This window comes from Molothrus aeneus, chromosome 3 (assembly GCF_037042795.1).
Source record: "Molothrus aeneus isolate 106 chromosome 3, BPBGC_Maene_1.0, whole genome shotgun sequence".
Taxonomy (NCBI): Eukaryota; Metazoa; Chordata; class Aves; order Passeriformes; family Icteridae; genus Molothrus; species Molothrus aeneus.
Genome location: NC_089648.1, coordinates 56,496,718 through 56,509,895, shown reverse-complemented (window position 1 = coordinate 56,509,895; position 13,178 = coordinate 56,496,718). Strand labels below are relative to the sequence as shown.

General features: G+C 36.9%; 1 protein-coding gene across 2 annotated transcripts in view; it reads right to left on the bottom strand.

The window, feature by feature from the left end:
* HBS1L (HBS1 like translational GTPase) overlaps positions 1–13,178 on the bottom strand; it is a 59,026-nt gene that overhangs the window by 3,009 nt on the left and 42,839 nt on the right. For both annotated transcript variants that reach the window (XM_066546987.1, XM_066546989.1), the window contains exons 8-15: positions 12,119–12,236; positions 9,374–9,520; positions 8,613–8,687; positions 7,734–7,851; positions 7,481–7,549; positions 4,208–4,312; positions 2,118–2,208; positions 394–502 (exon numbers count right to left, since the gene is read on the bottom strand). In XM_066546987.1, coding sequence (XP_066403084.1) covers positions 394–502; positions 2,118–2,208; positions 4,208–4,312; positions 7,481–7,549; positions 7,734–7,851; positions 8,613–8,687; positions 9,374–9,520; positions 12,119–12,236 — 832 coding nt within the window. The remainder of the gene's footprint in view (positions 1–393; positions 503–2,117; positions 2,209–4,207; positions 4,313–7,480; positions 7,550–7,733; positions 7,852–8,612; positions 8,688–9,373; positions 9,521–12,118; positions 12,237–13,178) is intronic.

Below are 13,178 nucleotides of genomic sequence, written 5' to 3'. Positions count from 1 at the left end.
AAATGTATTTTTCATCCTTTAGTGTTTTGCTTTTGCCACCTCAGTGCAGTTCTGTAGCATGAACTGGTATTTTATTCTTTAAAAAAGTATCTTAAAAGCTATCTTACACTTTAGTGCATCATTGTATTTCCACAAGATGTGAGCTTCTAAAGTCTAGCTGTGGTGGAACTCACATTCTCTGAAATGGCTCAGCTATGTATTAAAGCCAGTAAGAATATGCATAAACAGCCACAGTAGCCCCTTCTATGCATGTCAAATTACAGAATAATCTGTTTCCTCTGGAGAGACAGAACCACTTCTGGATTCTGACTGTGTCTCGTATTCAGGAGGTCAAACAGAGAGAGGAAAAGCCCTGAACAACCTGCCATGAACACAGTTTTCACAGGGACTTACAGGAAATCCTTTAGTGATTGGAACCTCAATATTGAAGATGAGAACCCGAGCTCTGAACCGAGTGCAAACTTTAATGGGCTCCTTGGGATCACAAAATACACAGCCCACACTAGAAGAGAGAACAAAAAACAAACAAACAAAAAAAATCAAACAAACAGATATCTCTTGACATAGAAGTGTTAAATAATTGTCCTTTTCCAGGGCAGTGATTAAGACAAGCAAAGGAAAAGCAGAACCACTTTAATACAAGCAGGGTGGTGGGGGGGAGTGTAGGTGTGTGGACCTCCAGGAACACTGTATCGAAAGCTACAACAAAATGCGTTCCTAGACGATGTCTACCTTACTTTGTGTGTATGCATGAAGGGCTCTGTCTAGTTCAGTGAACAATTACCTCCAGTGCTAATCAGTTTCTGAAAATGTCATTGTTTCCTGTGCGTAGATATTTTTAAGAATTAGACTTTCATTCAGAGATTCAGGGTTTCCGTTCAACAGCATAAAGTACTGCAGGGTGCCCAAAATTGCAGTACTGCTGCCTGTGGCTCAAGTATTTTCTGGATAATAAGGGGACATCATGATCAGGATTCAAAACCTGAGCTTTCAGCAACACTCATTTCCAAAAAATTCTACTTGGAGTCACAAGAAAGCTGCTGCTTGTTACAAGTTGGTAAGTAGCCTAGACACAGCTTTCTCACAGGGCCTATTTTTAGCCATCTGAAATGAAAGGAAAATTAATCCCACACAGGAAAACACAACAGAAGAGAAAAAACAGCATGATTAAACATATACATCAAATTTCATAAATATCAAGAGGACTCGAAAATTCATAGCTTTTTTTTTACAACTCTAACATATCTCCAAAAGATGAAGACATCAGCGTAACAAATTGACTCAAGACTTCATTCAACAACTAGAACAAGACTTCCCTCAACCTTTCACCACTGAGAATCCCACCCCACTATGAAATGGCAACACAGAATACCTGTACTTTTCCCTTAAATCAGAGGATAGATTTGAAAAACTATAAATGCAAGGAGATTTTCCAAGAGTAGCTTGAAAGTTTGCTGTCTGAAGTCCAACTGAAATGTAAAAAAGATGAACAAATTGTGGATCCAATTATCTGGCCTGAACAACAACTGACACTTAAGCTTGAGGCTAGTGCTTAGCATGAATCCTACAGACTGAAGAAGACACAAAGAGATTTGCTGCACCACACTATTAGACCACCCCTTAGCAAAACATTTAGGAAAATAAACCTTACAAGTAGCTAAATGTGTTGAATAAGCAGGTTCCCTCAATTCCACTTGTACAGATTTACTTATTAGTACAAATGACAGTTGTTTGCATGTGTCCTGTTAGAATGACTGATAATTTGAGAAGTTCTTTAAAAATTTTCTGGTTTATTTAGCAACACAGGTTGAATTTATCTGGCAATTAAAATGTCCAAGGGGTAGTCTAAAAGAAAAGGGCTCAGAAGGTTACTGGTGTCAGCACTAGGGCAAAGGATGAAAACTGACAGTATTCTTCTGAGGCTGCCGTTGCACATGCAGCAGATGTTTCCAACGTTTGTACATGCAAGCCAGGTGATATGCATCACTTTGGTTTTAAATATCCTGGTAGCCACATCATTCTTCAAGTAAACTGCTGTAATATAGCCCAGTGTAATAGTTATACAGCTTTTCATTAAAAACAAACCGTTACTTAGACTGAAACCCAGCTTTGCTCACTTGATTTTGATGATATCCATGCCGGTCAAAGTGAGACTAACGTGATCTCCTGCTGCAGCCCAATCAACTGGTTCATCGTGCAGTGTGATTCCTGGAAATGAGTAAGAACAGAACCTCACAGTGAAGTACCTAGGCTCTGAGCTACAAACAAACAGCTCTGTTTGGGCCATTTGTGCTTCATCAACCATTACTCATCAATTTTCAGTATGAATGGGTTGAGAGTAAAAGCTTTTTAACTGAGAAGCCTGAGGAAGCCTTTCCTTCCCCTTGGTGAGGATTCACTATTCTCTCTCACCACACCCTGCACCATAACATGGTCTTATTCGAGCCAGAGGAGAGGACCTGGGCCTTGTCAGCAGCGCAGATGACGCAATCCTGAAAATGCTGCACTACTAATATCTCCATATCTGCCCCACCCATCCTTTGAGGCACACGCACACCCTAGACCGCATCTTTCATATACTTTAATGGTACTGTGTCAACTTTCATTTACCTTGAGTGGGTTTGCTGACTCTTTCATAAAAAAGTGTAACTGAAGCCTTCCGTTCGCGACATCGTGTCTGCTAGAAAGCACCTTTACAAGCAATTTAATTCTGGTTTTTGTGTATTTTAATTTCTTTAAAAGACCACCTGCCTGATGGGTGAGGGCAAGACTAATTAGCTCTGACTGAACATCCTGAGGTTTCTGGTGGGCACCAAGAGAGAAAGAAAAAAAACCTGGATTTTTAGAAATACTGCATATATTTATAGGATCTAGTTCTATTTTGCTGCAGATTGTACCTCTTGACTTGCAGATTTGTTCCCAAAACCACTTGCCAAAAACATGCCATGATTCAACTATAATCATGTTAAGTACCATTTTTTAAGCAGTGCTGATAATTATTGATGTATCTGTCATCACCACAGAATGAAAGAAATTCAGCCTCTTGAAATGCACAACTTGAATCCTATGTGCACATTGCCTTAAGTAAATACTGTATGCTAAATTAAATTATTACTTCTTTACATTGAACATAAATAGTAAATGCTTAATGAACTTATATGCCCAACCTTCATTTGCATTTCAGTCATAGGAGAGGCAGTACAAAAGAAAAACCATAGAATCGTGCTGCAGGAGATACTCAGACAAAATACATCTGTTTCCATGGTACTTCCTCCACTCCCCTCACAGAGGAGTGACTACAGTGGTCTGCTACCCAAATTCATCCACATTATAGTAACATTCCTGTGCACGTGAATAATGTGCATAGAACTGTGTAAGTTGATAGACTGAAGAGCTTCCCAAATTAGCACTGAACAAGCTGGGTTTGACAGACAATTAAACCAACACATTGCTGTATTCAGGCTAAATACTTAGATACATAAACCTATTCATCTCAAGGACTCAATTTTTTATTCACTGGCCAATGTAGGAAAATCATAATTTTATCTTTCTATTTGCATATGAAGCCAAACCAACTCTGCAGTACAAAGACAGCAAGCTTAATCAGGAAACAGCTAAGCACTTAATGTCTAGCTATTTCTTTCCAGAAATCAAATACATTGAAATTTAAATCCAATTTTCTTCTATTTTCTAGTTGTTCAAGACAACTATATCCTGAAAATTTGATACTATGAAAGGATCAGTGACAAATCTTACAACATCAAACAGGAGCGATGATTTTATTATCAAGCTTTTTCACAACCAATTCATAAGATTAATTTCTAAAGGTTATTCAACATCCTCACACTTCCTAACAGAAGAAACACTCCACAGTAAAGCTGAATACTAATGATTCCTGTACTGAATATCTTTATAGACACTGCTGGAACTCAAATGCCTTTACAGGCTCCTCATAAAACTATGTCAAAAGCCACAAGGCTATAACATTTGGATTATCTGACTTCCCTCAGTAAAAAAAAACATGCAAGATTTCACATACTCTTCACAGACATATTTATACAGACACAGTCACATCTAAAGAAATTCGTTTTATGCTTTCACAATTTATGTTTGACAGTTAGTATCAGTTTGACAGTCTGTTACCATTTCAGTAACTGTTTCTAGCCCAGTATTGACCTGAAAGTAAACACGCTTCTGAAGACTGTACCTTTTGCAGTGCAAGTTTCATTGGGAGGCATTGCCAGAAGTCGTTCTCCAACCTGAATATAGCCTGCTTCTATTTTACCAGTCACACAAAATCCTGAACCTTGGTCTGTAATAAACACAGTAACAATTTCAAATAACTTCATAATACAGTCAGTTTCCCATCAGAAATTAGTCCTTCACCAATGCATAGACAAGTTTTTAATATAATGAAGATTTTTTTCCCTTCTCAGCAGTGTTCAGTACTTGCAAGTTAGCCAGCTGTGCATCATAATGAAAATGAAACATTAAATTCAAAACCTCTAGATCTTATGTTTTTCAGAACTAAGGAAGAAATATTTGTCTTTAAGCAAATGTAGGTACATAAAGAAATATATTTTAGTTTTTTCAGTATTAGACTAAGTCCCTTAATTTCTAGCAATATTATTTAATTCAGCACTTTCTGACTATAATTACAGATAAAAGGAATATGACAGACCTCTCATAATAATTTTCATGCATACAGGTGCAAATTCCTATGCCATTTTACTGTTTAACTGAGTCAGAATCCTACATACTCTGTCTGCATATTACTTTTATTCCTGGAAAAGTGAAAGAATGATTCAGTACTATTTAATATGAGAAACTATTATAACTGGAGATGATTAAGTATTTCTGAATAAAAGATCTGCAAAGTTTTCATCTTCAATGTCCTAAGAGCCTGTTCATCATTTGAATGATATGCCAGTTACTTTCCAAAGATATGCTACACATGGACATTTATGCACCTACACCTTAACAAACGCCTCATCTTCTTAGCATGTGTTTGCAGGTGCATTTAAAAAACAACTCTGAACTGATTCTACAATGACATTTTAAGTATCCACACAAACAACAAATAATCTTTTGCTGAACATCAGAATTCTGTGATATAAGCAAGCATCTTAGTATTTTGTATCTCACATTAAATTAAAAGCTGAACTTAGAGCTGAATTTAAAAGAACAAGTTGATGCTTCTGTTTAGTGAATGCTTCCATCTTTCTATCTGGAAAAATATTACCAGTATGCCTGCATGCTGGTTTTCCTCTATTCATTCCAGCAAATGAGATGAAACACAGACGACTAACAGATGACATCAAATGTCAAACAGAAAACTGTCAAAGCTGATATTGGCTAGAAAAAAAATACCCAAGTCACGTTACAGACACCACCTCAGTACAGTACACAAAACAACCTGAAGCTGGCTTTGCAAGCACTTTTGGCAACCAGAAACATGACCTGATTCCAGGTTCTCAGCCACTTCCAAGCACAATTGAGAACCATTTATCTTTTGTTCACATCATCACCAGGTTTGCCTTGGTAAACCAATCTGGTCTTTGAAGCTTCACCAACTCCCATGCTGATTGCTTCCTGAAAAGTGTCAAGTTCCTTCAGTTCCCCCTGAAATCAGTGCAAGTGCAAAATGGACAGTGGGAGACAGAATCAGGGCATAAAAATGGCCCAATTTCTGTGCATCATGGTATTGGGTTCTGCCAGGACATGCTCTTTGTACTCAGGATTTGGTTGATGGACAAGGCATTTCTAGGGTCAGATCAGTCATACCCTAGACAGAATTATAATATGGTAAGTGGAGACTGATGCATCACCAAAGGGATTTATTCACTCAGGGATCTCTCAGATCAAGAAATAGTTAGCCTGGAGAGAATGAATATTAGGAGGACTGTGGAGGATAACAGCTAAAAGCTGGCTGAGTCAGGTGAATGATATGTGAGCAGCCTTAATAGAGAAAGGGGTTTTCCAAACTATGTAGGAGTACACTCAGCACTCTCACTTTTTACACACTTCTATGGACAGCTCCTCCTGGGCATGCACTGGTATGGAACTGAGCTGAGAACAACTGCTGCTTCATGTACTTGTATCTGCAGCTACTTCCTCTGGTGGCATCAAAGCTGATTAAGTTTTGAGATCACAACATAAGAAAAAATAGTCTAAAAACACCTAAAAGGCCACATTTAGTGATAAACCCTATATATGTAAATTGTGCTCCTTCCAGTCATATTTTTTGCATACTTTAGCAAAATAGATGTAGTTAAAACTGCTCATTTTGCAAAACTTTTCTCAATCCAAAAATAACTATTGAAGCTGAAAAGCTGTGATATATTATTTTGAAAGATCTCAATCAATAATCCTAACACACTCTCCCACAGCTCATGAAATTAAAGAGGAAAAAATAAACACAGAGATGGCATAGATGACAAAACCAGTGATATCACACTGGGGTAATTTCCCATGCAACTCTTCAATATTTAGCATTATGGCTTTAGTTAAATCAGCTAACTAAGGGCATGCACAATATCTAGTGTTTTCTCAAGGGCCCACATGAAAATTGCACAAACCTGGTATTTCCAGGTTTGTACTACTTACAATCAGTATTTCAATCTGATTTTTTTGTACTTCCCCTATAAACATCCTAAATAGAAAGCAAAATTTATTAAAATATGAATTTCAATAATAATATTTGATTACAAGTATTTATAACAGTTCAAATCATACTGTCATTTGGTTTGCAACATTTCTCAAGGGATCTTCAGAATGTTTCAAATGAGCTGAGTCTAGAAGCCTTATTTCTTCTAAGTTATCTGCAATTGTAAATGACTAAATGGAAAAAAAAATCAAGTTTACCATGAAAACCTTACAGGCTCAAGGCATTCTATTTCCACCAGACAAAGTAAGAACTAGTTATAGTTCTTGCTGTTCCTATCTTTATTAATGCTAGGGAATAGCTCACTGCCTTAAATCCTTGGCTGGTTGTAACAGTCACACCACCATCACCATTTTCTTCCACCTCACCTGCCCAAATTTTTATACAAAGATTAAGGAACATATCATTATTCACAACTACAACAATGAACAGAAAAGGAACAAGACAAACTTGTTTAAAATCTAGGACTGGAAAGCAAAAGAGCCCAAAGCCACACTCATAAAAAGTTCGAGAAATATTGATTTAGTCCAGCAGAACCAGTTTGGGAAAGTCCCACATTCTGTCCCACAGAACCATGAACTCATTACACAGACAAATAATTAGTCATGCACATTAGCTTCCTTAATTTCGTTTCCAGGGTGTTTCACCTTCAGCAGTACTATTTAAAATTTGGCAAGGAATAGAACTTGAAAACGTCCTACTCTGGTCTAGGACTACACATGAAGTTCCAACTTTAAGTCTTATTTTGACAGCACTTTTAACACTTGTGTTAAATATAGGGAAAATAATGGTAAAAACACTATAAAAACAACCAACCTTTAAAAACATCAGCAACACACAGTCTAAATGGTTTATCCACTGATCTCTGTGGTGGCTTGAAAGAATCTGCAAATAAATTGATAAGATCTTTTAGAATGTCTGTATGTAATAACTCTCTCAGCAACTTCTCCGTTAGAGAAATTAATTATGTTACATTTCATTGAGTTTGTCTCACATTTTACCCAAAATAAAAGTTTTAACACACACAGGACTAAGAGGTATTATTTTAAATGAGGAAAATTGCACTTACCAATTTGCTCCAACAAACACTTTCCTTTATACCATTGTGTGAGGTCACTTGACTGACCCCTTGTGACTAGATTTTCTCCACCAAGGCCACTTGTTGGGATATAAGCCACATCTGATTCCTAATAAAGAAAACAAACAGATGTGAAGCATACATTAACAACAGGATCTCCTAGAAGAAGTGAGAGGTGCATTTTTTCAATGTTATGCATCTAAACTTTAAAAGCATAGTTGTCACATTTGTATTTCCCCTGGAGAAGGCAGGCTACTCATGGATCCATTTCCTTTGTGGTTACCTCTTGCCTGATCACTCTGCTCCAACAAAGAGTTGGAGATAATTAAATATGATGGTATCAATGCTGACAACTAGAAACTGAGTTCAGGTAATAAACTCCTCCATGTTTGACAGGAAAACTTTGGTTTGAATTGCTGCTTTATGCATAGGGATTGCAGGAAAACCAGCCAGTCCAAATGAATAGTAGTTGGAACCCAGAAAACATGAGAGGACAGTTCTCACGAGTTCATTATCCACACTGATACCTGCTCCAGTATAAAACTCTCTACTGTCATTCATGTAATCCTGAACATTAAGAGAGACAATTCTTGGTCTCTTCTGCTTTGTAGACAACAATCCCAAGAAACTACAAGTGATCTGAGTACCCCAAAGATTCAATAGACCTAAACAAAAATGACACAAAGAATATTAAAGAACTGACTACCCTTATGCAGGGTTCAGTATCACTCTACCCAGAAGAAAAGGCATCTGCTACATTATGTGCATATAGCAGTGGCAGGAAAGTGACACAAAATAACCTGACTGTAGGAAAAGCTCATCCCACCCAAATGCTTGAACAAAGAAACAAAGGCCTCACAAATTTATTACCTTAAAGCCAGCTTGCTTAAGAAATTGGCCAAGCTTACTTGTAATTTCCTGAAATCTTTCCTGTTGCCAATTGACCTAAAATAAAGCACAGATTATGATATGATAATAAAATTATAGATTTTTAACCATGACTTGAACATACAGCTGCATGTCATCAATTCTGTAGTAGAAACAGATGTGTATTTATAAACATGAGATTTCCAGGTGCATTCATACTTGAATATATAAGAGCATACACATTAGCAATTACTGATCACAAACACCACTAAAATTGCAAGCCCTTTTAATTTCAATTTTTTACGTTTACACAAAATTCAGGTTCAGTAAGATATATTCATTACAGGAGTAACTTAAAACGTAAATAGAAATCTTTAACATACTTTACACAGTTAAATAAAACTATTGAGGTCTTGACCTAAATGACCACCAAGATGATCTTACAGATTCCACTGAGATTAATTGTTGTGAGATTTCCACAAGTACAAAAGGGACCCCTGCTCATTTTAGCACCAAACTTAATCTTCTGTGTACTTTGAAAATACACCCATAAATAAAAAGAATAGCATTGTAAAGTCTAAACTTAAGGGACAGAGCTGGAAAGCACAGAAACAATGCTTTTATTATTGTTTTTTATTATGAGTTTCACAATAATAATAAAAACAATGCTTTTTATTATGAGTTTCACAATACTGATTCTTAAACTTAATATCTACAAATCTAGACAGATGCCCTTCACTTAAATGAAGAAACTAAACATGTACCTGGTCCATTTTATTGACTGCAACAGCCAACTGTGTCACTCCAAGAGAGCGCACTAATAATCCATGTTCTCGAGTTTGTCCACCCGTCTCAAACCCTGCCTCAAACTCTCCTCTGCTGGCATCCACAACCAAAATTGCCACATCAGCCTACATTAGAAAGAAAGAAAGAAAGGAAGAAAAAAAAAAGTGGTTAAGGGGTGGAAATAATCTAATCTGGTAAATACCTAAATCAGTAACATTTCACACAAAACTTACTTTACACAGATGGAATTCTGATGTGCTCCAAATGTAATCGAAACTGCTCAGTCCCATCTGTATCATACCCACTTTGGTGAGATATTATGGCATTATTTCATCTTATGTCACAAACCAGCACCTCCTGGTTAAACACCGGACAATTGTTGGTTTGGGGAACCTGTCCCCTTCAATCTACCCACTGTGGATGCTGCACAGATCTGAACAAAAGCAGCCTATGCTCAGAAGTTTTAGAACAATGTATGAGCACTATGTCTAATTCTCTCTGCCTCAGTCTGTACACTGTCTTCTTAGTGAGAAGCTGCAAAAATTACAAACAAATCACCACATTATACAATGGGACAACCAGTTGTACTGTACTGTTGACTGGATGCTGGGTGTGAATGCTTCAGAGTCCACTCAACACACTGGAGCATGCCAAAATCACAGGGTGGCAAAAATGAAGTAGCCTATTTTATCACCTAGATAAACCCTCTGCCAAAGCATTAAGAGCAAACAGTCTACAGCACTGCACAAAAGTCAGCATGTAAGCCCTGGGAAAGACACAGATCTTGCTGTTAGCCTTAAATGCTGCTAATATTTCTTGTACTTTTCCTGCTTTGGTAAGTAATTGCCAGTCAGATCATCATCATGTACTAAGCAACGGCAACAAATGTGAACAACAAAGGTACTGGTGTCAACAGGCAGGTGTAAGACAATTTAGAGGACTGAAGAGATGGACATACTGGAAAGAGAGAAGAAAAAGTGGTACTTTTTCCCTTCTCTTAAATGTTTATGCTTCAGAATTCCAGGAAAAGGAAGAGAGTCCTGATTCTGAACTTCCCTGGCCTCATCCTAGGCATGAAATGCCCAGAGCTCAGAGACAGCAGGAGTGTGAGAACAGGAAAAGGATAACTGATGAATTTCCTCAGAGCTCCCAGCCTCAGAAGTGCACTGCAGTGAACTTCTCCTTAAAAAAAAAGACTTTCTGCATTTTCTAAATTATAAAAACAGTACCTCAAGGACTTACTGAATGTGTATCAAAGTCCAGATGCTGGCCTTGATAAGGCTGATGTGCATTTTGCATAAGAGTAGTTGGGGGTTCACCTCCTAACAGCATTCTCCACAATAAAAAGACACTAAAGCCATTTTCAGCCATTGCTTCAGCACTAAGCCTACTCTAACAGGCAACAGAAAGTTGCACAGTTTCAGTGATTCCTTAACAGGCTCCAGAACAGACCAGTCCCTCATCACGCTGAGAGCTGGAACACAGAGATACCAAGCTTTATTCAGTCAGACCTGTCTTCTGCTGAGCTGATACAATTGCTGAGGGATCTGCAGCTCTTCTACTTCTGTCTGTGATACTTTTCCCCAAAAAGAAAAACTATTTAAACAACAATTGTAAAAAATAGCACATCTGAGTCAGTATTTTCCACTGCTCTGAAACCAAAGATTCACTTCTAATTTTAAAACTCAAAATTGCTACAACACATATTCTGCCATATAGATGGTTTTATAATAAATACACTATAATTTGCAAACTTCTGACTCTTCTGCAGCCTAACCACTAGGTCACAAGGTCTGAATCCTCACCTAGGCTCTGCTTCAGAGCTAAAGCAGAACTTGGGACAAACCAGTCTTCCTACAGTGCAGTTCTCTATCTAAGATCATACTAGCAGTACTCATCCAAGTACTCAACAAAGATCTTCAGATATAACCCATATTTCAGACAGTTATGACACAGACAAAGCAAAAACCTATACGCAGCTTAGCTTTAGGAAAAAAATTATTAAATCTCTACTCTGGAGAATCAATTTTATTATTTAAAAAAGAGTACCTTGAAGTGAAAAAAAAATCAAAAAAAATCACTCCTTTTATATAATGCAACCATGCTATTTTTACCCCATCTCTGATAATATAAATAATAATCTATAGGAGACTGGTAGGTGCCATACTGATTTCAATGGGTAGTGTCCAATGCTATTGACTTCACCTACTGTTCCTAAAACAAGTGGCATGCAGTCTCTGCAAATATCTTCTTGACAAGATAAATGCATTCTGTATAAACTTTGCTATCTGTTTTCCCATCCCCTACAAAATACACTGTAAAAGAAAAAAATGTGTTTTGCTTGATCTATAAATCATTTTTCTTTAAGCTCAAAATCACTTAAAATCTTCACCTACAATGTGACTTTCACAGAACTACTCATTGAGTAGCCATATATAATATCTGAATAGCTTTCAAAGCTCAAGTGTGGTTTTATCAAACTGCAACTTACTATTAAACTACTTGCATAATAAAACCTTCCTCCCAAACATTAGCATCAATAAAAAGCAACTACCTTTAATGTTTAACAAGCACATTCTCTTTTAAGTTTAGAAAATGCAAAGATAGGTTAACACCAACAATGATTCCATTCCATCTGAGATTTTAAAAGAAAAAAAAAATTTAAGAAGCTACAAATAATACTGATATTGGAAAAAGGAAAAAGCATTTTAGACCATCTTTACCTGTGCAGCTCCTGTGATCATATTTGGAATGAAGTCCTTGTGGCCTGGAGCATCCATCAGTGTAATTACTTTAGTTGGTGTCTCAAATTTGGTCATACCCACATCCATTGTCACTCCCCTTAAATAAAGCATACATGCAATGCACCATTAAGACTGCTTTAAAACTTCACAGAGACATAAAGTAAGATATTAAAAACACAACCATGAAATTACACCCTTCATATCTTTCACTGATTTAGCCTTCACTATAGGGATACCTTGTGTGTTGGAAGAGCAGACCGCTAGAGCTGCCTTTTAGTAAATCCAGTTGTAAAGAAAAATACCCAGAATTCCCAGTATTCCCATGCACCCTTAGACTGTGTCCCAACAAGCACAGCGAAAATATGAAAATTGAACTGCCTATTTAAATCACTACTAATTATACTTTTGATATTTAGTTCCTCAGAAAAATGTAAGAGAAACATAACTGAGCTAAAAAAAAAAATAGGTGGTATGGGACAATAGAGATACAGCTACACATTTGCAAAGATGCACAGGCAGAACTCCTGATTACCAAGGAAGGATCACAGCACACTTGGACTCAGTTCCACATCTCGCTACTCTCCACATGTTCTGCATGACACACAGGATAGGATCCATCTCATCAAATGCAAACACCTACCATGCACATGTCTGCATCTGGGATAGTCATCTGCATCTCCCTTTACAGACAATCAAGACAGACAGGAACTTTGAAGGGACTAAACATCTTGTAGTAGAAGATACTTTTAGTATGCTGCTCCCAATCACCAAAAAATCCCAACAACAAAATAAGCCCCCCAAAATCCCAAACATTTAGAGATGACTCCAGAATTTTTTTTTTTAATAAAAACCTCAGAGCAAAGAGAAAATAGAATCAAAAATTAATCAATCAAAAATACTAATTCAGAAAAATCACTTCAATATAAAAATGCAATTTTAAATCTCACAGTTAAAATTAATAAAGGCCTTTTATAAAGCATACAAATATTGTTAATTTAATTAATTTGTAGATTTCATTTTAAAAGTAATGTAAGTCACA